The following is a 25,690-nucleotide window of genomic DNA, read 5'->3' on the forward strand; positions in this document are numbered from 1 at the left end:
TGTTGGCCTATCACCGCTGATATTCCTCTTGTGGTGCGCAAAAAGTTCAGGGTCTATACATGTATAATAATATTATTATTATACATGGACATGTAGACCCTACAGCAATCTGGTCTTGTTCTGGTATGGCTGTACTGGTCATTTACTGTTGTACTGTACAAGGTGCGTCATAAGGCAACGAAGGGGTTAAACAGAGTTCAAGGTTGTCTACTAGTACAAGCTAAACTCTAGGGTTTAACGGACGTAAATTGAGGACACATTACACCTATTACATAACATCTTGATATCTTGAGAGAGGCTAACGTTAGGAAAAGATGGAATAAACTAGATAAGGGTGGGGGCCGGGGGGCAGATTCAGAGTTCTAACTCAACTAATTGCATACACTTCACTGATGTTTGTTTAGTTTAGTTTAGCAAGAGTTTTACGGCGCACGCAACGGCATAATTTATTATATTAAGGCCCTATGAGCGCGCGAAACACAGGTTGGATGCATTCACAACAGTTCACAGCACGGCTTGATTTTGGTCAATATTCTGATTAAAATGCGTAAAAATTAATGGTCAAAATTTTAGTTTTAAAATAACATTCCGAATAATTGCAAAACAACGGTAACAGTCTACTTCAAAGGCCAATTATGGCCTTTTAATAAAATCAAGAATTTTTTGGGGATCAACGACAGAGACCAGATCTTGTAATTTTTATGGAGACCATCGTCTCCAGAAACCACATCAGTCGCCTCTCTCTCTCTTTTTTTTCGGGTCTTTCCAAAGTCTGGGCATTTTGTTGAGTAAACGTGTAAGGAAAGGAGAAGACTAAAAAAAGAAAAAGAAAAAAGAAGAAGAAGCAGAAGAAGAAGAAGAAGAAGAAGAAGAAGAAGAAGAAGAAGAAGAAGAAGAAGAAAAAGAAATATAACGGAAATAACACCCTTAGTCCCTGGTTAATCAAGAACAAACAACAATATGCAGAAGCTCGGGGTGCTGGTGGTATAACTATATCTGATTCTTTAATCTTATCCTGTACTTTCAACAAATACATGTACATGTAGTTTGAAATAGGTGTGTACGTCACTTCCAGTAACCCCTAAGGAATGGAGATAAAACAAATTAACTTTCTATTCAAGTTGTAACTAACTTGAAACTTCATATAGCTAGGCAAATATTAACTGCACGTTTTGCGCAACATGCTTTTGAAACCCTGGAAGAAAGCTTTCATTATTGTCTGCTTGGATAGACAAACTTCACATTCAACCTTAAAATTTTTTAAAAAATAACGCGACATTCCTCCTTTTCTCTAGTCTTACCACAATTCTTTTTAAACAAAGACTGAGGGACAAAATTGACTCAAAACTAAAGGAAAGCACAAGACACAAATTTTATTCCAACTGCAATGAGTATCACACACACACAGGGTTCCAAAATTCAAAGCTAGATAAACATAAGCGGTTAAGACTCTTTCAAAGCAGTTCATAAAACAGGCAATTTCCTTAGACCAGAGTGTGCAGGGTCAAGGGCAAACCTTATCCTCCCTGACTTCCATCCCAGACAGTACAAAGAGCAGAAATAAAGAAGAAAACAGTGACAGTTTTCCACGCTTTTCGTTGAAGTCAAAGTCAGCTCGAACTGACCCGTAATATAACAACAGATTCACGGTCACCGGCAGACAATAAACTCATAGAGAGAAAGTAAGACAAACATGTGAAAGCAATAAGACCATCTGGCCCTCAGTGGACTTAGCAAGCACATGACAATAGTGAGAGAACGTTGAGGTGAAAGGAGAGAGATATTTGACCTGATGTTCACCATGAGGAGAAGAGACAGCTGAGAATGACAGTAAAAACCCAACCTTGCTGACATTACAAATAAGTAGATCCTTTCAGATCGAAAAGAAATGTTTCAGGAAGGGAAGAAAAACTAATTCACACCCCACTTTGGTTCACACTTGGAACCTCCATGAGGCAACCAAAGTTTGTTGCTCATTAGATTCTATGTCAAAGGAAACTGTACTCAGTTCAGACAAAGGATCACAAATGTACTGAGTGAAAAGTGCAAGACACAGGCACAACTATTATGAAAAAATGTTGAGAGAAGTGAGCTAAACAGCTCAAGAAAGTTCTGTGATTGCTTCATACAAAAATGTAGTGGTGTAGCAGTGGGGGGAAAAAAAAAAAAGAAATACATGCAGTTGGTCTCTGAGAGAAAAGCATCAGTGTTGGAGAAACTGTTAAAGATGAAAGCCACAAGCATAACAAATGATGAGAAATTAAGTTCGTTAAACACTTTGACGCCTCATCTCGCATATCGGTGTTGTTTACCACCCAGTTTCTTTGGATTTTCCCAAAAATGCCTCTGCCTTTGATGACAAGAGTTTTTACTATATGAGCCTTGTGATGGCAAAGTGTTCAGGATTACTACATGGTATTATAAAAATCAGAAATCTTTCATTCAAAATTGAGTTTTGAGCATTTTACTCTTCAGCTTTGTTTAAGAAAATGTTAATTGCAGAAACATGTTATTTACTCTGTCCTGCCTTGCAGACACAAAACATTCCTCCCACTACGCCATGGTTACCATCAGATTGAAAAACAGATACGGGACAAGAAAAGCAGGATGTTGAAAACAAAATTTAGCTGAGCCTAAGACAGATGTGGATAGTCCCCTGGTAAAGCCTTTGGTTGCTGGACAGGACAACAGATGAGAACCAAAAAAAAGAAAAAAGTGCAGAAAACAAATGTTGTCAACTTGCATTTCATGAGGATCAAAATGCAGGACATTTGGCACCTTTTATCAATGATAAGTTTAACCCATTCTCATACCCAAATTAATGTCTATGTTTATAAATAGGAACAACATAAGGACGGGAAAGAAACAACACCTCAAGAGAAAGGAAATACAAAACAACCCTCTTGCTTTTTTTTGGCGTCTTACTCATTTACGAAGGCTCAGACAGCTCCACACACAACCTTCATTCTTTCACATCTAAATTATCACAAGCAAGTGTATACTGTTGTAAATAAAAATCAAAATAACACAATGATAAGCCAGGGCATTGCCCAGCCAAGGAATATGGCATTCCCATTCAACTGCTCAGTTCTCAATGAATAAGTTATATTGAATTGAATTCAACACATCATTGGAAGCAAAAATAAAACATGGGTCATATTGTCTACATATATACATGCAGATATACATACAGCCAGGCACACATGGTACAGACTATAGAATATCTTTTCTAGCGCTAATTGCTTACTGAGCACCATGTGAAACCGCATAAAATACAGTCATCTAATTGGCACTCGATAAGACATCGATGCTGAAACAATAAAATACTGTTTATTTTCCTAGACTTTGAAGGTCAACATGAAAACAAAAATATATAAGATAAGCTAATTCTGATGAAAGGCCCAGTCTTCGTTTATTAATGATGAAGTTAAAATATCATATGTCCATCACTGGTGTCGCTATAACAGAGCTATTGCAGGAGTAAATCACTGTTCAGGTCAGAACTACCAGATTTCTTCTTCAATACCCAGACAAATCCCATGGGCAGTCGACCGTAGAGATTTCAATTCAAAATTTAACACATATTTATGCATATCATTGTTTTACTTTCACAGTGTCCCTTGCCTTTCAAATAAACATGTTATTTTTCAAACATATCAAACATGATTCACACTGAAATCTCTTTAGTCTTAAAGACAGAAATTATCAGGCAGTAGCCTTAACTCACCAACTCTTTTCTTTTCTTTGACTCTCAACCAGCAAAGTTGTTTTTGGTCAAGAGCAACATATAAACAGGACAAGTTTTCATATATACTTATCCAAGAAGACTAGGCATTGAGGCATTGATCTCAATTACCAAGGAAGCAGAAATGAGCAAAACCCTCCCCCTTTCAGAAAAACAATACCTAAAGTTGCCCACTGCACAGGAAGGGGAAGGGAAAGGCCAACACTAAGCAAAAGTGAGCATGAGTCTAGTGGCAAGTATGTATGAACTGATAAGATAGTGATCAAAATATAGATATTCGTATCATTCTTAAAAAAGGAGACAAAATAGACAGTCATGTTTTATAACGCAACAAAGAGAAGTACATCCAGCAGTGGCTTTTTAAAATTAACTTAACAAGAAACAAATAAAATAAAGATGTGGCCACATCTCTGTTTACAAATGACAATGACCACAGCAAGGTATCTACAGGCAGATTGGGTGAGTGTTGACACCGAGAAGAGATAGTAAGTTACAAAACATTGCACTCGTTTAATCACACCACCAACTGAGCACACGTCAGTGATGAGTCTTCTATTTGTTCGTCCAGCGTCCCCATTGCAGCGTTGAACTATACAGCTACTGATATCAACTTAAAAAGATAAAAATAATTTGAGACTCTCACTACTGTTTTCACAGAAAACATATAAATGTACATATTGATTGAAAAGAAGGACCAGGACAGGAACTTAAAAGAACTGCCAAGCGACACAGAAGTGACTGATATGCAACAACTTTCAAGCTAGCAGAAATTCTTTTTTGAAAAGCGTAAATCTATTAAATTTGTTATATTTATCAATTCTACAAAAAAGCAAAAAGCCAAATTTAGAATCATGTGCTGAACTATCATGGAACAAACTTGAATATATTTCACCACCCTTGGTACAAACAGACTTTTTGAAAATCTAGGAACATCTGCCTGAATGGTGCCACTGAAACACATGGCTCAGATTGAGACCAAATGCACGTTTGCAAAGCAGTTATTTAGTCATTCCTGTTTCAGGAAAGGACTTGATCTTCCTACACAATTTCATCATCAGAGTCCTGGCTAGCCTCAGTGTTACGCACTAGCATGTAGTTGTCCATATCAATGGAGCGACAGTGGTTGATGGCATAGCGCAGCTTGCTGGCCATGGCCGACTGACTGCTGTACGCCGGAAGGCGGAGTTGGAAAAAACATGTCTGGGAGGTCGGGAGACTGTCTCTGCCCTGAGAATGATAGAAGTGAAATGCGAAAAATGAAAAAGGATGGGAACAATTGAAGTATAAGCAAAAAAAATGAAATAAGTAAAAAGGCAATAAATAAATCTCCCTATGCTTCCGTAATACACTGACAGAACAGGTGCTCAGAGCCCACACAATATCTGTAGCAATGTTACTTATATGTAAATAAAATTGACCTGTCCATGAAATTCACTCTTTGTCAAAGATAACAGTCGTCATCTCTTGACCAGTGTCATTATAATATTATGATATAGTTTAAACACAAGAAGGGGAGGGGGAGGTGGTTCTTTGTACAGGTAACTGTCTTCCTCTTCATAAAGAGCAAGACTTGAAACAGACATTGGCAATCATGGATCACCATTCATTTCTTTATGTGGGTGCTCTCAAAAAAACACATTACATGTATCTTATGCTTTCCTCGCCACCCATTGTTCAAGTTCAGTAAGTAAATTTTTCTTGGTCTACTGACCATCTACGCCTGCCTCTTTTGCCTTCTATTTTTCTAGTGACAGCAATATTCAAGGCATTTATGCCGATACAACTGATGAAGAAACTGCATTTGTTTTTTCTAAAGCCTATCCGTACGCTCTGGGGGTCAATTTGTACCCCCAGGGTTGTATTCTTCATATTTTAGAATACTTCAAGTACCAAGATCTCTTTGAAACTTTCAGTACTTCACAAAAAATCATTTTGACAGACTGCTATGCAAAGCTTACGGAATTGATTAATGAGTAAATTTCCTCTTTGGAAAGTGGGGGCACAGAGTTACCCACATCGTATGGATACGATAGTAAAACATGACGTACAGATAGGGTTAATTATTCATACTACTGTATGCCTTTCCCCCCATTGCCTCATTTCATTTCCTTGTATTTCATTCTAAGTAGTCTCCTAAATAGCACACACCTTTTTTTCTTCTACATAAAATGTCTGGTTTATTTTTCAGTCGTGACGTACAATGAAGGGTAGTAAGTGTATGATGCCATATCTGTTAACATAACTATAGTCATCAAGTTTCGAATGTATGAAAGCATATGTCGAATACAATGAATGAAAACTGCATTGGCTAGCCACACTGCTGAGTAAAAGAATTTTTCAAGCTGTCTGTTCCCCTTTGGGTCACGCCAGGCTGGGAGGGTTAACTGAGCATGACAGGGTGATGCCAGATAAACAAACTCATCTGAAACCACTAGTCTCTGGTTGTTGATGGTAATTTCAGGTTCCTGTGTATAGAGCTGTTGGGACTGGCTGGTGCAAAAACAATGTGTATCACCGTTAAAAATAATATGGATTCCAAAACTGAAACAGTATCATGCTGTTGTTGATAGCCACTGTGCAGCGTCCGCTTTTTTAACTAAACTTAAATGCGTCTTGCTCAAAGACACTCTTCCAGTAATCCCATATCCAAAATTCTGTGTCATCGATTTTGCTCGACATTACTTGTGAGCCAGAGCTCACTGACCCCTCAGACATTGGAGCCCTCAAACAGTGCATGTAAACCATGCTCACTATGGACTTGTTTTGTTTTAGTAAGAGTTCTATGGAGCTTTCAATACAATTAGGTCCAATAAGTGCTGGCAATTAGAAGTGTTACCAGAGTGACATACAAAGAAAAGGAGAAGGAAAGATAAGGATGATAGATATTTGATAGGTAAGAAGAAGCAAAGCACACCAGAGCACCCACCAACCAGCAACTAATGACTTGACCACTGTGTCTCCTGAACTTTTATTAATAGTGTGCGAGTGAGAATTGTGCAGACAAAATGAAAAGACAATAAAGAAAATACTCTTGGGAACTGTATCCCACGGGGAAAAAAAAAGACAACAAGCACAGGTAACAGTGTTCTCATTGCTGATTAAGAGCAACATACACACCCGATCTGATGTCATAATCTGAAAGCGCTGGGTAATATCTGCAGGGTTACTAGGCAGCCTAGTCCTTCCTGAGATGAACCTCAAAAACTGTATACGTTCCTCATTTGTGAAGGACTCTAACACTGACCAAAACCATCTGACAAGCACATGATTCTCATCAATGCCACGGTATCTGAAGATAAAACAAAGCAATTGAAGGTAACAGAAACAGCTTTCACATGGTGATAACCATTATTGCCTTGACAAATAAATATTCAATGACTAAATTGTGAAATGTCTGAATATAAAGTTCAAAGAATAAATAGGGGAGCAACTAAAAAAGGAAACACATCTTTACATGTATCCCATAATATTCTATTCAAACATGCAAGAAATGTTTAAAAAAACAAAACAAACAAAAACTATTTGCTGAAAACTAAAGAAGACTGCGCAAGAAAAACTGATCATAAATTAATCAAGTGTAAAAAGAAGTTAAGTGTTTATTTGAATTTTCTAGAATGTGCTTCACACTTTCAAGAGCATATACTTCAGCCAGATACAGATACTAATTTCTCAATTTTCACAATGAGGAGGAACCTCAGCCAGAATGATTTCACTGAAATACTGGGTCCAGATTGAAGCCAGACACATGTTTGCAAAGTGTCTAGGCTTGCTATTCATTCAGAGAGAAATGTTGACTTTAGAACAGAACATATCCTATTTTAAACTTTGTTTTCCTCATGTCACTATTAAACACTTTCAAAACATAAAAGATAGAGAGCTGCCTCTAGAAAAAAGCACAATATTATATATATAGATAGATAGATAGATAGGCTTATATATATATCTGTCTGCCCCGCTCAATATCAGTCGTAAGACGCACTATGCTATTATCAGCTACGAGGCTCGAAAGGCAAAAAAGCGACTTTCCATGAACTTTCCATTAAATTTTTGTTATTTTGGATATATTGAAAGTTTGACGTCTTCTGCTTCATTTAAGATAAAAATAAACACCTATAATCGACTATAAATATTTTATTTAGATTTATTTTGGAGGTGTGTGTGGTTTGTTGTGAGCTTGGGTGATGAGATAGAGGAATTTAGACCTTGTTAGTGTGCAGCTGTGATATTATTTTTAGTACCATTACCTCCTGGCCACCTTTGCTTCAACCAAAGATTCTCCATTAGTGGAAAATCTTTCCTCCAACGTTCTTCATTCGCAAATATTTTTAGATTTTGACCCCTTTTTGAGCATGAATGGTCTGAAATGTAAACAACTCAGATTGGTAAAACAGAGTAAAAACAGTAACTTCTAGCTCACTTCAAGCTTGTTTACGTAAACAGCTGACTGTGTGCATGCCCTGCTAGCTGCTATCGTCAGTTAATCTTTCAGTTTTACACTTGGATTGATTAAAAAAATTAGTTTTTATTGTGTTTTAGAGCTTTTAAAAGATTAATTAACCTTCCTTTAGATCTCTCAGAGCGGACTCCTTACCAAGAGGCCACCGGAGCGGTCTATGAGCACGTGTGCGTATGTGTGCTGGTATGGTTGTACGTGTGTGTATGTGTGTGTGCTCTCGTGTGTTTATGGTGCTTTTGCAAATGTATAATCAGGTAATGTAAACACGGCACGTAAGCCGACTCGTGGCCTTCCGAGCCCGTGGTTTCGGTGAAATGGGGGTAATTCACATCTCTGTTTCTTTACTCTTTTGCTATAAAACACCAAATGCTGAACACTTTGAAAAAGTTCAGATTTTCATCGTTCTAATAGTGTAAGTTGTATGTATATCCGGGTATTTGAAGCTGGAGAATCGCCATGGAAAGGGAAGCCCCTCGCTGTCGGAAAAGCGAGGTCTCTCGGTTTAAAAATGACACCCATGCATTTGAACGCTTTGGGGAATGATTGATGATTAAATACCGAGTTATCATTGGAGGAGAACTATGCAGCTTTAAGCGTGGTTTCTCGTGGTTATTATTTTTGGCCTTTGGCGTTTAGATAGAAAACCTTGAAAAAAGGGGGGTAAGTTTTCAAAGATCATTTTTAACATGAAATGTGTAAAATACCGGCTAAAAAAGGTACCAATAGAAAGAACAGTTCTTTTTTTATTAGAATAAAGTCATCGGCTCGGAATTATTTTGCATGAATCCTTCTGCGAAACTACCGGGAGCACTCAGTATACTACAGTACTTGTTGCGAGGGCTGGTGCGACGCCGGTCGAGACAACGCTCAGTGTTTTTAAAAATTGAAATAACGACAGATCATCGTGTTTGAGCAAATAAAATACTGATTTGTAACAATCTCAGTCTTGAAAAATATTAGGCTTCATTTTTATGTTACAGTGATTGTACTCTTTTATTGTAGAGATGTTTCTTGCACTTGGTACTCTTTTACTATCTGTCAAACATGGGGTTGCAGCCAGTTAACGACTTCAGCAATATTTTATTATTATGTTAAATTGAAACGGCTGTCATTCTCTAAAACATTGACTGAGAGGGAAAAGTAAGGTAACAAAATTCTCAGGAGACATGGGCCTTTTCATATGAAACAGATGAATCTGACATCGGCTACTTTGAAAATTTAGAGTCTGGTACCTAGTATCATGCTAATATTTTGTTGCATTTGACGTGAAGTCCATTCTCGTGAAAACTTTGTTTGGTCAGGGTTTTTTTTCCCTCTGTGAATGAATAGTTTTCTACTTTTGTATATTACCTTGTAGAGGCATAGCCAAGATAACTGCTAAATTTCAAGTCTCTATCTCAATTCTAAGACCCCTATTGCTATTGAAACATGTTGCTCAACTTTGGAGGCCATTTTCTCCTTTTCGTGTTTCCTCACCTCGCACAATAATTAAAAGTTCTGTATTTTCAGCAAATATTGTCATATTTACTTCATTCTTGTTTTAAATTGTAGGGAAAGGTGATAGTTTTTTAAAATAATGTTCCTTCAGTTTTGAAATTTCCTTCATATGACTGATATTGACCGGCAAGGACACATATATCTATATATCTATCTTAATACATACATACATATTACAGTAGTCGCCGCCTAAGATCCCGCCGCTTATGATCCCGGTTCGCTTAAGATCCCGTTGTTTTAGGAAAACAGAATTTTTACTATACAAAAGTCACCCCTAAGATCCCGCTGTGATGGTCTACATTCGGCTAAGATTCCGCATTTCAGATCATAATTTGTTAAACAAAAACCCGGGCGGGCACAGCCGATCAACCTAGAGTGAAAAGTTGAGATCAATAAACTGTCCGTCGCGCCGACGATCAACCACTATCGTGAATGTGATCACATACACGTTGTAAAACTCGATGAAGCGATACAATGTTTGCCCCAGACGGGATCACACCGGGGTGTGAACTGACCGACGCGTTTGTTTTCCCCACGCATCGCACTCACACCTGAGCTCGCCACCTAAACTTGCATCACTCTCTGGGTGGGTAGGGCCTACACGTTCGCTCCAGGCAGGATCATATTGAACCGTGAACTCTTCCTTGACCATTGCAGCAGTTGTCTCTACTCCCGAATTTTCGAGACAGACTGAATTTTAATTGGTGGGTTCACAATGTAATGGTGTGTAACGACAAAAGCGGTTTGGAAGGAGGGGGGGGGGGAGGGACTCGGTCAGAGATGGAAAGCTATAAATTTTTGACAGGTAAAGAGGAGGGGCAACTGGATAAGTGTAGATCTTGAGACTCATGATAGTATAATAAGTGAAAATGGCACGCCACATCCCATTATGCACCGTGATAGGTCATCAAGGTTAACCACTCTTTGCTCGCCATACGTCATAAACCCACCAAGCAGTCACTTCAGTTCATTGTAGAGTGGAAGGAGACCATTTTACCGATTGTGAGCCTTAGCATGGGTCACCATAGATTCTTCCCTGGGTTCATCGGTTAAGATCCCGGTTCGCCTAAGATCCCGCATTTCATTGCTCCCAAGCACCGGGATCTTAGGCGGAGACTACTGTATATAGACAATTCTTTGACAAGGATAACTGAATACAGAATGGAGAGACAGTTCTATGTTGTTAATAAGTAATATGAAAAACAGACCATTGAAATTCAAAAGCCATCCATCATTTAGCAGGGTTCATTAATAAGAAAAGAACAGAGCTGGAAATAATTTGATAACATAGAAATGACAGGTGATTCACACAAACTGACCTGACAACCTTCTGTAGAACATCAATGTTGACCTCATCAGTCCCACAGACCAGTCGCTCCAAAGCTTGGGCAGTGAGGAGTGTAAGAAGAGGCACAGGGATAATGCCCGACATGCCCTCACGAATCAGGGCAACCTGGTGACAGGAAAATGGCATGTTTTTGTTGAATGAGAAAAAAGAGGAACATTGAAACAATCCTACTTGGTGCTCTTGTTTGAGTAAAGAGAAGCACATTAACACACTGGAAGCTATTTAGAGTAGGGATAAAGGACAACCAACAGACAAACAGAAATAACAGAGGGAAAGAAGAGAAGTAGGATATACCAGTGGTGATGTGCAACTACTCAGACTACAAGAAAGAATGACGAAAGACCCATGAAAAGATGACACTAAAACACAAGGGGTCAACAGAGAAGAAAGAGAATGCAAGACTCAGAGAAAGACTTGGGTACAAATCCGGGACTTCCCGTGCTCGGATAAGAATGGAAGTCTTTTGTTATCAACTAGAACCTTAAGTCTTCCTTTTAAGTCGAGGGACCCAATTGTGAGACATGAGTTGCCAATACAAAGGCCTCAGCAGAATATCTCATAGAGTCATTAACTTCTTTCAACTGACAAATGTATATAAACCTTACTAAATTTCTACTAGTAAATGTAGGTAAAATCTGGGGCCCCATGGACAGATTTTCACTCACTCTTGAGTACTCTTTACTTTTGGTATTTTCCGATCTCTCATTCAGTCTAGATTTTATTGACACTAGATGCCGAGTGATTAACATTTACAGAATTCAATTTTACTGGGTTCTACGTTGTGTAATAACATTTTCAATGTTTAACCTTGTTTTTCTCAAAACACACTTTTTCCACCACTTTTTGTTTGCATATGGCATGTTTTTTTTTCTCCATTAATTTTTAATTTTCCAACACAGAGACTTGGAATTTGGTATGTCGTTAGAGAAATTGTGGGCTGGTTATTTTTGTACTTTTTGCTTTAGAATTTTTTAAACAATTTTTTTTCATGCCAAAAAAATTTGTTAAAGATCTAATTCCATATCCCCAACTTTGAGAATATTTTGGATACTTTCTAAGTATAGTATCAAAATTCAAAACAGCCAGCTGCAAGCACCTATTTATTTGCGATATCTTGCAAGTTACAAAATGAAAAAAAGTTAAAAACTTTAGAAATGGTGGAGAAAAAAAGTTTTATATCCCATTTTAAAGATGGCCACCTTTCCATGGCAACATCTTACGTAATCGAGAGTGTAAACAGTTGAACATAATCTTTTGTCTCATACTTACTGCCAGTGACAAAAGTTGTTTCACTTTGTCTTTAATTAAAAATATTGTCTCGTAAGTATCGAGCCCCCTTAAAGCAAAGCTTATGAATGCATGTAACCAGCTAACATACCTGTTTGTCCCACTCATGCAGGCGATGGTGGAAGACAGAGTCCACGTACTCCACTCGGTTGTGGAAATGAACAGCCAGGCTCTGCCCACCAGCCACTACTGGTACCATGTGGCCACTAGAACTCTGACCCTCAAATGTGTCGATGGGAATGAACTAGAAAAACGCATATAAATTTAATTTATAAGTAACAAAAAACTGCAGTAGCTTCAGATAAGAGGGTTTCATCAATTTTTCCTAAAATGGAATTTTGAAAATCCAATTATTTCAACTTAAAATATCTTTAGAAACATGACAAAAAAGAGTACTGCATTCTAACAAAGCTAAAAAATCCCTGAGTGCTAAGTAGTTGATAGTTCAAACACAGATAGTTTCTCATTGCTTAGTCTTTGTATTCTAATCAAATTAATACAAAGAAAATACAATCAACAGATTAAACAAAGGAACATTTGAAAGAAAAGAACCACTGACCTCATGAAAGTTTGTTTCATTTATGCCACTCTCATGAATATCTATTATTCCTCTTAGACTCTGGATGTACAAATGGTCAACCTGGGGATAAGTAAAAAATGAAAAACCTGTAAATCTTGAGAAATCTTTTCTCCTACTACTTTATTAATAGATTATTTTGTAACCAATTTATCCACAACGCCACAAATACACAAATATAAGTATTGAAAAACATGTGCTGTAATGTACACAAACATATCCTACAAACAGACTGATATAAGGTTTGAGCATGTAGCAGATGGGATGGCAACCCTCCTCTTGTTCAAAAACTGCTCTGATAAAGGCAAATGGTAAATGAATAGAGATAGCCGGAGAGCCATGAGAGGTTTTATGTTGGTTGGACCAACACAAGGTCATTAGCAAGGCCTGTTGATAGCTTTTATTGGCTTGAAATGGACATCAAAACTTAAAAAATCAAAACCAACCTCTTCCAGATCGTCCACCTTGAGAGGCATACCGGCAATGAGTTTCCAAATACATGGAGCTAGATGGAGATCTAAGGGCTTCTTGGTGCGTACAGCCACACCAAACAGAATACCCAGAAACTTGAAGAGGGCAGGATGATCTTCGGCAGACAATGATGGATTCAGAAGGTACCTGGCAATTAAGAAATTATAAAAACTAATTTTCTAAGGTCGGGGACAAAATCTATTGTTTTTTTCTTTAAAACACAACACCCTGGATATTATTACAAAACTCTCCTTAAATACTACAAAGCATTGTGTCCCCCCTCATCCCAGCTACTATACTACATTTTAATGCTGGTTCTCTTTTGTACTTTCTGCATACTCATAACACTATCTCTTTGTTGCAAGGACTTATTTGAATATCTTTTCCTCAGCAAATAATAATATAGTCCTTATTCAATTCAAAATGTCTAATGGATGACAAGTTTGTAGGAAGGGACAAAAAAGGTCAAGTAGCTCTCACTTCTTAAATTTCTAGCACTTTTGCTTATATGGGGGGGGAGGGGGGAAGGAAAATGGGACAGCATAAAACCCTTTCCTGTTTACATTTTTCACCTGAAATATTCGCCCATTTATTCAACTTTCTCGACACCTAGCAGCCTTCCACTGTTATAACATCTTTTTTTGTCTTTAGTGGAAGCAAAAGTATATTCTGACTATCGGCGCCTGCTCTGACACATTTTCCTCACTAAAACTGAAAACAAATCAGCATAACATCATAGACAACTGTGCATGCCACGCTGGTTTCGATTGGCTTTGGTGGCGCTGAACAGGAAAGGGTCAAGGAAAGGATGGAATGAGTGACCTTCTTCAGAGATAAGACTATTGTTGTGCTCTGGAGATCAAGTTTCTGACCACATTCTGCCAAATTTGCATACACTAAGGATACAAGAACTCACCTGTCTCTGTTGTTTCCAGACTCATTCTTTGCATTTGGAGTTGGTATAAGAAGAGGAACAACTCCAGACTCAAGTTCCTACAAAAAGAAGTCAATGCCATGATAGCTTCTCATCTACAAGAAACATAAATGATAGTTTTTCTCAGTTGAGATATAATTAAAAGATTAATTGACTGACTTTGAGAAGATATTCTTAAATAGTCTGCATGTCGTTCTAGGAGTTAAATGTCCCTGTCCACACCAAGAGGTTATATAAGAGGGCCTCGGAGTTCAAGGTCCATTTTCATTACACCAAGACAAATAAGAGAAGAGCCTTGAAAGCTCACCAAATTCAAGAACGCTCCAATGGAAACTCTAGCCCTGGTGGTCAACATTATAGCCAAGAGCTTGCTTTTTCATGGCTAATATTATACAGAACAGAATCAAGTAATGAGCATTTAAACTCTGCCATTAATCCATCATCAATTAAACTATTAACTATCCTTTCCCCCCCCCCCCCTTGAATCTTTGTGATGAGTTTTGTCTTAATGCTTCCAGATTCTAACTCACAGCCAGTGGCTTTCCACAGCCATCTTTAATACAGGACATACAGGCCAATGAAACTCACCTGGCACATTTCTGTGATGGTGTCATCAAACACTCCTCCTGCATCATCAGCCCCTTCCCCAATGAGCTTGACCTTCCAGGCACGTGCTGGCAGCCTAAGGTCTTCAGGCTTCAGAGCCACCACTTGTTGTGCAATCTGGTTGTACACTGGACGGCATTTCTTGCCTCTGTGGAGACACCAGAACACACATGGCACTGGAGACACAAGAACATACTAAAGACAAAAGAACATACTAAAGACATAATAAGAGACAAAACAAGATACAAGAGACATTATAAAACACTTGAGACAAAATAACTTACTAGAGACACAAGAACATATTAGAGACATAATAACATACTAGAGACTCAAGAACATACTAGAAACACACAAACACACATAGTACTAGAGACACACCTGCACACATTGTAATGGAGAATCTTCTGGCCATCACACAAGGTAAATACGAATTTTGATGTTATTCTCTATATTTGGGCACACCTGTTAACAGTATTGACTGGTTCTGTTACATGCACTTGAACCTCTCCCCCCCCCCCCCAAAAAAAAACAACAACAAAAAAACAACAACAAATCTGTAACTTCTGTTAAGCAAAATAACTGTACATTATAAGCTTACCATTGGATTAGCTCGAATCAATTGCATTTTCCAGATATGTAAAGCTTGAAACACAAAAATATAATGTTAGAATGAATAATATTGATAGGCCCCATAAAAGAAATCTGAAAATTGAAATTCTCAAACTTTACAAAACATGTACGATACCTGGTAGAGAGGCGTTTGACAGTAATCTGGGGCCCACAGTTCTTGCTCTGTATCATGGTCTTGCTGATGGCCCGTACCATGGGCAGGGTGTAGACTCGGGGAGACAGAAGCGGGCGCAGTGGGCCATCACAAATTCCTGGAACCTCAGACTCGTTGGAACCAGAATCCTAACAGAAACAAGTTTGTGGATCAGAACAATGCTTTGACAGCCAGACTTTCTATTCCACCAAGCCAAGTTGTTAAAATAGTTTTGAAAAAATATTTTTCTACGAGTAACATCATTCTGCCCCTTCTTCATCAAAAAGCAATTGCATTTTTTAAAAATTGCAACTACGTTCGAGAAAAAAAATGTTCAACTCTTTTACCAGTGCTGCCCACAGAATAACAATAACACAGGAAAACCTCAACCGCAGGAATTAGAATTTACAAACAGCAACTGTCAGTAAGTAGCATTTATTGTCAGGTCAGGGAGATCCCTGTTACTAGCAACATGTAACTCAGCACAACCTGTTGCAAGGGCTGATGTTCTAGCATCACATCAGGGGGTTATATCGCATTGGTATTAGAGGCCAGGATGGATGAGGCTCATTGAACTCAAACGCCCACTTGATAGAGTATTTCAGTGAACAACTCTAGTGGCTCTCACTGTTGTCCATGATAGCTGTGTCCAATATGATCTATGTCATATACAATAAGATAAGATAAGATAAAATACATCTTTATTGTCCATATCCTGGCACATTGGTTTGGTGTTTCACCATGTGTACACACACACACACACATACACGCACAGGCTAACAATCACATGCATAATATAAATGAGGAGCAACATAAACAATAATAATCTTAAGCTAGATACATACTCAATGTAATTCTGATGCATGCTCTAAGGTCATAAGAATACTTATACAAGATGGTTAAGATGGAAGAATTTAGATGGATGATGTTAAAAATGACCTTCTGTATCTTTCTTTGTTACAGATCAGAAGCCTAGGTCTTTTACTTCTGACTGATGTTTTTATTTGAAGGAACAAGGGATGTTTGTGGTCTAAAAAGATAGAATTAATTTTTTTAGTGCAAGTTGTTATGTACAATTCATCCAAGCAGGGGAATGCAGATATTGACATTTTACATGCTTCCCGAATTAATCGATTTAATTTTTCTTTATCTTGTTGTCTTGTGTTCCCGGTCCATGCTGAAGATCTAAACATTCTTCCCAGCCTCAACTTCAAAATCAGTCCCAACAGGCCGTTGATAAGCAAGAAGGGTGGCTGGCAATAGACTGTCTTACTGGTCTGGATGCATCGACATGGGGCAACCATTGAGTTGTTTTTCTTGGCCTGGGCCCTCAAACCCAAGTTAGCTGGGAGTGCATGGCTCTGGTGGTATCACTTGGTAGTCTACCCTTCAACAAGGATGACACTCTGACAAACTCCTGTGCTAGAGACTTATCTGATCGTCTTGTCTTCATCTTACCATCAGATACATTGTATCTTGGCAAGAGAGTCTGATGTTTGCGCTGCGCTAATTCACTTCAAATAAATCTTTGCCCTAGTCAAAAAGCAGCAAATTATATGAGGCTTCAAAAATTAGAAATGCTGAAGCAAAGAGAGAAGTCCCTATGCTGCACACATCCACAAGTGGAAAAGAAGCTTTAAAATGCTAAAAATGTGACACTCTGCCAGAATTTGTCTCATTGTCCATAGCAGAAACCACAAATTATCTTAACTCATTGACCCAGAATTGATCTCCTCTGTTTGTCGGAATTTCTTTTCTTTTCTTTTTTTAAACTCGATTTGTCTATTTTCACATGTGCCTCGGCTCAAAAGAAAGAATGAACACAAACAAAAAGACAAAGGAGTGTAGCTTCATTCAGAGAAGCTCCTTTCAAAGTATTATCATTCACAAAGTTTTATCATTCACATTCATAGCTGTTTAGATGAGAAACTCCTTATATCTGTGTGCATTTCCCCGGCTGCTGAGAGTGGTCACTCGTCATTTCGGGAAGACACTTCAGCCACTGGGAGAGGCTGTTCGAGTTAAATGAGTTAATCCTTATTTCTTCTCTATTTCATTCACGAAATATTCTCTTCAGATGCATTGGTCATTGTCAGCCACTGAGAGATGAATTATCAGTGTTTGGTAACCAAGTGCATTCATCTATAAAGACAGGTGGTATTAATAAAATTCAATAAACATTTCTCAGATTTTTTATTATTCTTGAAAAGTAGCCTTACTTTTAAATTGTCTTAAGACTGTACCTACCATTATTCATACAACACTTGTAACTTTGATATTGTTTTGGGACAGCCAATACTATTTTTCAAAGAAATTAACATTTGATTATGGCTGAAACAGCAAAATCTTCAACTGATTAAACTCACACATTTGGGTACCAGATGAAGCAGCCTCCAGGAAGAGTAGACCAGGTCACTGAAATGGTGTAAAAGAATCAAACGGCCACGAACAGCATCCAGTGGCATTGTATGCAGGCTTGTGTACTGAGGGGGAATACACTCGGGCACACCCAGCTGCAGTGGGGCCGGCACCCCAGGCATTCTCTTGGGAGGGAGCGGGAAAGACCAGGCAGCACAATGACTCCTTCCCGCCGATATCTGTTGTGAGCAGAAATATCATTGCTAGTATGATCCTACAGACCAGTTCTGAAACTTTATGGCATTTTTGTATGCTTAGCCAAATAGATAAATTAAAAAGTCTTTAGTAACCCATTTTTTCCTACACACGCCTGTATGTCAACAGCAAGCACCTGTTGCCAGCTTCTGAAATTACAAGAGGTTTAGAATGACAGAGATATGTTTGAAGAGTTAGAAAAGTCCATTAATCTGTAAGACTCAAATTATCAAATGTGATCCAGTACTTTATTCGTTCCCTTCCGTCCAGTAAACGAGCTCATAAATTTTCTCCAGAACTTTAAGAGCACAGAACATACTGACCAAACATCTCTGAAGACCACTCTTAAGTGAAAACTAAGAACAAAAAAACAAATACAGAAAAAGATCAAAATGAAAACTTCAAAGGCTACTGAATTGTGAAGATGATAGAACAAAACTTCATCAGAAAATATCTGAAGTTCATCCCTCACCTGTTTGATATTCATTTTGGTGAGATTTGGAATGAGAGTTGGATCCTTGATGGGTGAGTTTGTGTGTCCCAAGCCCAGCTGGCCATCTGTGTTGATGCCCCAGCCCCAAACCTCGCCGGTCACGGCCAAAGCCAAGCAGTGTTCTGCCCCGGCCGCAATGTCCTCGATGAAATGCCCCGCCAGAGGCATCACCTGTTCGGGCCGCCAGTGACTTACTGCTAGAGTCTCACCTTGACCAATCATGCGGTCTGTGGAACGGAAGTTTTCAGTTAAAGTATTGAACCATATGTCTCTCCCCTTTCAACACAATTAAGAATATTTCAGATGGAATATCTTTGAATTCATGTACACTATTAGAGCCTCAAAACTCTAAACACCTTACACACAATAAAAGAATTCAACATAGGTCAACAAAACTGTAAACCTGTGCAAAGCCAATAGTATCAATATCAGGATTTGCAATGAAATCATAACGGACACACATAATTTGAATTTAAACACAACCATATCTCACACCTGATATCAGATCACTAAGCTTATCCATGGTTCTGATAAAAGTATAGGAAGTAATTAAAAAATGGCAATAAGTATTGCATTAAGTTCTATTGAAGCACTAAAATAAAAGTAAAAGAAAACCATAAAACAAATTAAATAAAATAAATTCTGTCCCGCAACTGCACATTAAACTGCATAGAGATTTTAAATCCTTATGATTATGAAGAAGAAAAATAGTTATTCATTTCACACGAAATAATTATCTGGAGGAATGCAAACATTTTAGAGAGGAAAACTTTTTAATCACTGTCATGTTTTAAACCTAGGACCTTTTGGAGAGGCGAATGAGAAGGGAACACTGTGCCCCTCGATCATGACAGCCCCCAACAATTGTTATACTTTGCACACTGCGCTGTGTAGGGCTGTCAAAACTTACTCACCTTGGCCCCACGTATAAACACGGCCATCAGATGTCAGGGCAACAGAAAACTGTGTCCCACAGGCTATCTTTTTTATGATGAAATCTTTCAGCAAATCAATCTGTAATAAAAAGACATTTGGTAAAACAATTAATACATTCAGACTGAATCCTACTGAGAAAAACAAGAAGTCTTTTTTGACACCAATATGTCCATCATGATAGTGCAAGGAATATATATGCCCACCAGCTAAACAGGCAAGACACATTGGTATAAAAACTCTTTGCACGTCTTGTGAGAGGAGAATATAAAGCAGGTTAATTCTTCAACTTCTGCATTATGCTGTAGAGTGTATTATTGCAACTGTTCTTTTTAATTTAAGAAATGGAAACAACACAACACAGAAGAAGGTAGCCAGCAGCCCATCTAATCAAATACCTTCGTGGGCACAGACTTGGGAGAGCTGTTGCCTAGTCCCAGCTTCCCGTAGTCACCATCCCCAAAGGCCCAGACAATACCGCCATCAGCTGACATACACAGGGTATGGTTCAAGCCACAAGCCACCTATGAATACATCAAACCGGTACCGTACTGTGAGTGGGATGTAAAGGATAGATAACGAAACAAAATAATCACATCACTAGCATTCCGATACCAGAGACACCTGGTAAACCAATTCAATAATCTTTTAATGAGTTTACATTGCTTAACATCAGCCAAACGACATAATTCATAAAAATTCAAGGCAACATTTCCTAAGAATGGTTTGGTTTATTTAACGTTACCACTTCCTGAAATAAAATATGGCAGGAACAGAAGAGTGACATTGATAAACAGACAAGATCATTGGAAACGTCAGTTTTAGTTTTAGTAGAGGTTTTATGGCGCTCGCAACTGCATAAGATCATACGAGCGCCAAGGGGTGGATGTCAACAGAGGAGTCCTTACAGGGAATCAGGCTTTCTCTGTTCACCTCTCTAGCTTCACTAGCACAAAGTCTGCTTTGAATATCAAGGCACCCTGGAAATAGCGGGTCACAAGAGAGTGACAAACATACAAAAGAAGTAGGGGAAAAAATGACAATAGTAAGGATTAGGAAAGAAAAAGCAGCAGTTTCCTGTTGCAGTTCAGGCACAGTTACGAGCATGACATTGATGAATCAGCTCATTTACAGTTCTACTGTGCATAAGAACGGTTAAAGTTTCCCCTTTGGGAACGGCCTAAAGACACTTCAGTCAGTAGAATCGCCCCATGGGGTTTTGGAAACGTTAAAGTACAATATCTTTTAATAATCTCAACTATATTTAGCTACTCAAAGAATTATCCGTCATCAATGATAGTACTTTACAAGATGGTTCACTCAGCCAAAAAAGTGTCCGCAGGAAGTATGCTCTTTGCTTCAGATGGCGCTGCAGTCTGTTTTGAAGCTCTCTTTCGTTTTTCCAGAAGAAGAATAGGAATAGCACCTCCTTGCGTGCGCAGATCGACTGCTGTTCATCAGCAGTTCGGGTACGTTCAGTGCGTAGTTTTAGGTTGTTTTTTTATTTTAATGACCTCTCGCCTTTCATTCTAAAGTCAAATTATACGAAGAAAACCATTACCCTTTCCTCCGGAAAAGGTTTTTTGTCAGCGTAACCATTTTAAAAAAGCGTTCTTCCGAAATTTATCCCAAAACATGCTAGTTTCACTTTGATTTTTAAAAACTCAAGTAGGGTAACTCTGTTCGCAAAGAGTGCGCTTTTGTGAAGAGGGCGCCACCAAATTTTGAGGACACTTTTTTATTTGGCTCAAAGAGAGAAGTGGCCCATCTTGTTATGTACTATCATTGCCGTCATGCAATACAAACCTAAAACTTTCAATTCTGTTACATTTATGGTTTTTGTATCTGATCAACAGCAATACATCAGTACATTCAATAAAAACTAATTTGGGCTAACAGACAAAGCACAATGAAATGATACTGAAAAGTACACAGAATAATACTGAGAGGAGCCTAAGGGTTCCATGGGTTCACTGGAAAAGAATCCTGGACTCAACACAAGGCTCTTACGTTATCATAAAAATGTACAGTGTAATATATATTGCATAGATGGCATGTATAAAAACTTACCATCCATAGGGGACACAGAAGAAAACAAACACACTGAAGGAGGAAAACAAACACACTGAAGGAGGAAAACAAACAACTTACCATCCTTGGGGAACACAGAGGGAGGAAAAGAAACTTACCATCCCAACTTGGAAGGACTCCAAAGCCATGACTCTCTCTGGAACCTTTTTGTTGGCTGTGGAGCCATGTCCCAGTCTTCCATAGTCACCATTGCCAAATGTAAACAGCTTCCCATCAGATGTGACTACAGCGCTGTGCTTGAATCCACAAGATACCTGAAATCCAGTTATGTTCTATGCTTTTAAGAGACGACAGCAGATGACAGAACATGATTGAAGAACAACTGTTTCTTCTATTTTGATCATTGGCATTTAAAAAAACTTTTCACTGCACCATTTTTTGGTCTATAGTTTAATCACATTCATTGGTTCATTGAAAATGATGTACAAAGGATTCCACTTTAAATAAAAATCTGCGGGACTGCCAGATTTTCTTCCATTTCACTGTGTTTTCAGTTTAGAGAGACAGCATAGAGCTGGGAATGCCATGCTTGCAGCAAATTTCATTCTAGAAAGTTTTTCTCATCTACCTCTTTCAGTAACTGCAATTTGAACTGCAGGGTGTAACATTGTGCTTTCTTTTCAACATAGTTTATTTAAAACCATCATACAAAACAGATCTAAGAGTAGTAAGAGTAGATCAGCACACTCTGCACTATACTGGAGAAGTGAGAAAGCCCAGTGCCAGTGACATAATGAAACACAAGAGTTGGGTCGGGCTAGCTAAATCAGCGTCTGCGAGTAACCAACGGTTAACTGGCACTACTCGCAAACGAGGACGGGTAACGAGCTGTTCGTTTGTGAAGAGAGTTCGCTACTCGCTACACATAGGACCTAGAGACAGTTCGTTTAGCAAGCAAGCGGACGGGCTGACAGAGAGACTCTATTCATTCATGGATAGATGGACGGGGAGCAACTCCTTCCATTGCATACTACTTACACCTCCCCCCCCCCCAAAAAAAAAATTAATTAAAAAATCACCCTCCTGCCCCACATTGTAGCTAAGTGTTCATGGTGGAAATTTCTCCACACTTGGGGAATTCTTTCAATTTCCCCTTTGCGATAAATTAGAACATACACAGTGTGACCCACACACGAGGTGAAAGGTAAGACACATAGTACTACTTAGTGAATAAAATTGTGGAGCGGACCCAAGAAACGAACCGACTAGAGGATCGCAGTCCGCTCGTATGGCCGTCCGTTACTCGCTTGCTCTGACTGAGTATATGAGTAACAAACCTGTCCGTCCACTTGCCCCAACTCTATGAAACACACCACATGCTCATCCCATCTCTTCAAAATGACTCCAGGAAGTAGACAGAAAAAAAGAATTCCAGAGGCTCTGTGGGACAACAATACACAAGGCAGTTAAAAAAATATGTTCTACCTGTGTGACTTCCTCCCCCACCAGGGCCTCAATTTGTTTAGGCCGCTTGTGTCGCTCGCTGTTGTTGTGACCCAGCTTGCCATAATCCCCATCTCCCCAGCTGAACACCTCTCCGCTCTCAGTCAGAGCTAGGCTGTGGCCGTCAGAGCCGGCGGACGTCGACACTTGGATCACCACAAACCCTGCAACAAATTTACCCAGAGTCTGTATATGAGTTCTGTGGCCCCTGTAAGCATAATTACAACTTTGCATGTGAAGAAGCAGACTGAGATAAGAAAGAGAACTAAGAAAGCAGTTGCAGTTTTCGCTCATATTGGAACAACATATAAGTACAGCAGACGTTTTTAAAAATGCACAAAAAATTAAAAAAATAAATTTACACTCTACTTATATGCAAACATTGCCTGTAGTCCCTCAAGATGTTCTTTGGTGAATGATGATAATTTAACAAGATTATATACATGAATTTCTGAAACAATAGTTGGGAGGGATGGTGGTGGTGATAGGGGGGGAAGGGGGTAGACAGAAATTTTTATTATCAAGTTATCATGCAATACTAAAGAACTCTCATAACAAATTGTAAATGGAAACCAGTCGCTTTCTGCTATCTACGTCTATTGAAAAACATGGACATGAATTTGTTTACCTTGCAGGCCTGATATAGCAGTGGGAGTGTGGATGTCATCAGAGTTGCCCTGTCCCAATCGCCCATAGCTGCCTTCTCCACAGGACATGAGAGTCCCATTGGGCATGACAATGAATGTGCAGTTCTGACCACATATGATCTGTGATAGTGAAAGTAACCACTATGGTTTATTAACTCTATAAGAGCAGTGGAAACATGCATTTTTTCTCTGATGACTTATAAAGACATACAGCCTTTGTTGTAATTGAATACAGACAGTCAAATGCAAGTGTCATCCTCTTCACCATGATTAGATCTTAAGATCGTAAGTGTAAAAAATATTACGTCATTCATGTGTCTCTCCAAAGTAGTAAAAATATTTCAATTACATTTACATTCATGTATTATTGTTGTGTAAAATTTTTGGCAAAAAACATACAAAGGTAGGCTGACAACAAAGCCCTCCTCCACCAAAAATCTTTGACTTAATATAACACAGTAACTTTTTTGGACAGAACTGAACACCATGCCATAATTATCAAATCAAAACAGAAGTTATAGACAAATATGTACATCAAATGCACACTACCACATTTGCACAAAGTCCTCGAGAAATTATTTATGAAATAAAACAACAAACCTGTTGAGCATTGGATAGGGATGACACTTTGACAGGCAGCAAAGCTACTCGGCCACCTTCACAGATCTGACCATGACGGCCACTGCCCCACATAAATGATTCGCACCTGGCGAGTAAAGGTAAGCAGTGTTAGTGTAAAGTCAGAAATACATAAATATAAAAGAAATTTCTTAGAAGTCAATCTTTTACAAACACTTACGAAACAGTAGCTGTTGTAGGGACAACTGTACTTGACAAAAGTAACTTAAGCTCCACGATGATTCATTGTGTTTTAAAATTGGTCAGAGAAAGACAGTTTCCTGTTCTACAAACTAAACATCTTTACAAATGCTGTTCCAGAGAAGAAAATGCCTTGTATGAAACTCTGGGAAAAATGTAAATGCCAATGTAAGAGCTTTAAACACATTGTGATGTTGTACGTCTTCCGGGGAACTGAAAGGGTAAATTACAGTCAAAATATCACTCAAATGCATGACTGTATGTAATGTAATTTTCAGTTGGAAGTGAAACAGTACTATAAACTAGCACTGTAAAATCATCTCTTTTATGAATACAAAGGTATGTACACATATGATCCAGAGTACACATTCAAATAAAGAATATAGCTATTACTGCTTCAGAATGCAAAAGAAGTGGCATAACCTATGCATCAACAGACACCAATCTTGTGTATACATACGCTTTAAGAATAGTTGCAGTGACTACAGTACCTTCCTCCACTCTGCCAGTCCTCTGGTTGCTGTGTGGCCCATGACATGATTTGGCCATCCATTGTGAGATCCCACTTTTTGTTGTCCTAGGAAATGGAAGAAACACTGAAGGTTATTTTTCGCTAAAATGTATTATCAACACAACAATTTCATTCCACACACAATCTTCTCAGTCCTCTTTCATGTCACATTTTGCACCAAGTACTGGCAAGACTAATATGAAGCTTTCAGACAAAATTTAGAATCACTGCATAACAGCAGGGCTCTCTCAACACTGACAACTCATACTTCAGTTTATAATCTAGGTACTGACAGCAATTCCTAGGCTAGACCCACACCGGCGTCGGGCCCGACCCGACGATTTTCTGCTGGCTGTGGCGCCCATACCGCCACCGGTACCCGACGGTCAGACAACATCAGTTTAATTGTACTAATAGTAGAAAATTGAGTGTAGCAAGAGGAGAAAGGTGTTATTC

The 25,690-nt window shown here is 38.6% G+C and overlaps 1 protein-coding gene across 3 annotated transcripts in view; it reads right to left on the reverse strand.

Annotated features, from left to right (window-relative positions):
* Positions 1-1,353: 1,353 nt before the first annotated feature.
* The window catches only part of LOC101863489 (probable E3 ubiquitin-protein ligase HERC1), a 109,410-nt gene continuing 85,073 nt past the window's right edge, over positions 1,354-25,690 (reverse strand). For all 3 annotated transcript variants that reach the window (XM_035973858.1, XM_013091385.2, XM_035973857.1), the window contains exons 69-86: positions 25,215-25,300; positions 24,505-24,610; positions 23,886-24,024; positions 23,240-23,421; positions 21,913-22,068; positions 20,122-20,247; positions 19,705-19,804; positions 18,770-19,017; positions 18,051-18,281; positions 15,667-15,833; positions 14,904-15,069; positions 14,298-14,374; positions 13,357-13,528; positions 12,893-12,973; positions 12,425-12,577; positions 11,018-11,151; positions 6,863-7,034; positions 1,354-4,972 (exon numbers count right to left, since the gene is read on the reverse strand). In XM_035973858.1, coding sequence (XP_035829751.1) covers positions 4,784-4,972; positions 6,863-7,034; positions 11,018-11,151; positions 12,425-12,577; positions 12,893-12,973; positions 13,357-13,528; positions 14,298-14,374; positions 14,904-15,069; positions 15,667-15,833; positions 18,051-18,281; positions 18,770-19,017; positions 19,705-19,804; positions 20,122-20,247; positions 21,913-22,068; positions 23,240-23,421; positions 23,886-24,024; positions 24,505-24,610; positions 25,215-25,300 — 2,685 coding nt within the window. In that variant the 3' untranslated portion in view covers positions 1,354-4,783. The remainder of the gene's footprint in view (positions 4,973-6,862; positions 7,035-11,017; positions 11,152-12,424; positions 12,578-12,892; positions 12,974-13,356; positions 13,529-14,297; positions 14,375-14,903; positions 15,070-15,666; positions 15,834-18,050; positions 18,282-18,769; positions 19,018-19,704; positions 19,805-20,121; positions 20,248-21,912; positions 22,069-23,239; positions 23,422-23,885; positions 24,025-24,504; positions 24,611-25,214; positions 25,301-25,690) is intronic.

Source organism: Aplysia californica, unplaced genomic scaffold (assembly GCF_000002075.1).
Source record: "Aplysia californica isolate F4 #8 unplaced genomic scaffold, AplCal3.0 scaffold00035, whole genome shotgun sequence".
NCBI classification, from domain to species: Eukaryota; Metazoa; Mollusca; class Gastropoda; order Aplysiida; family Aplysiidae; genus Aplysia; species Aplysia californica.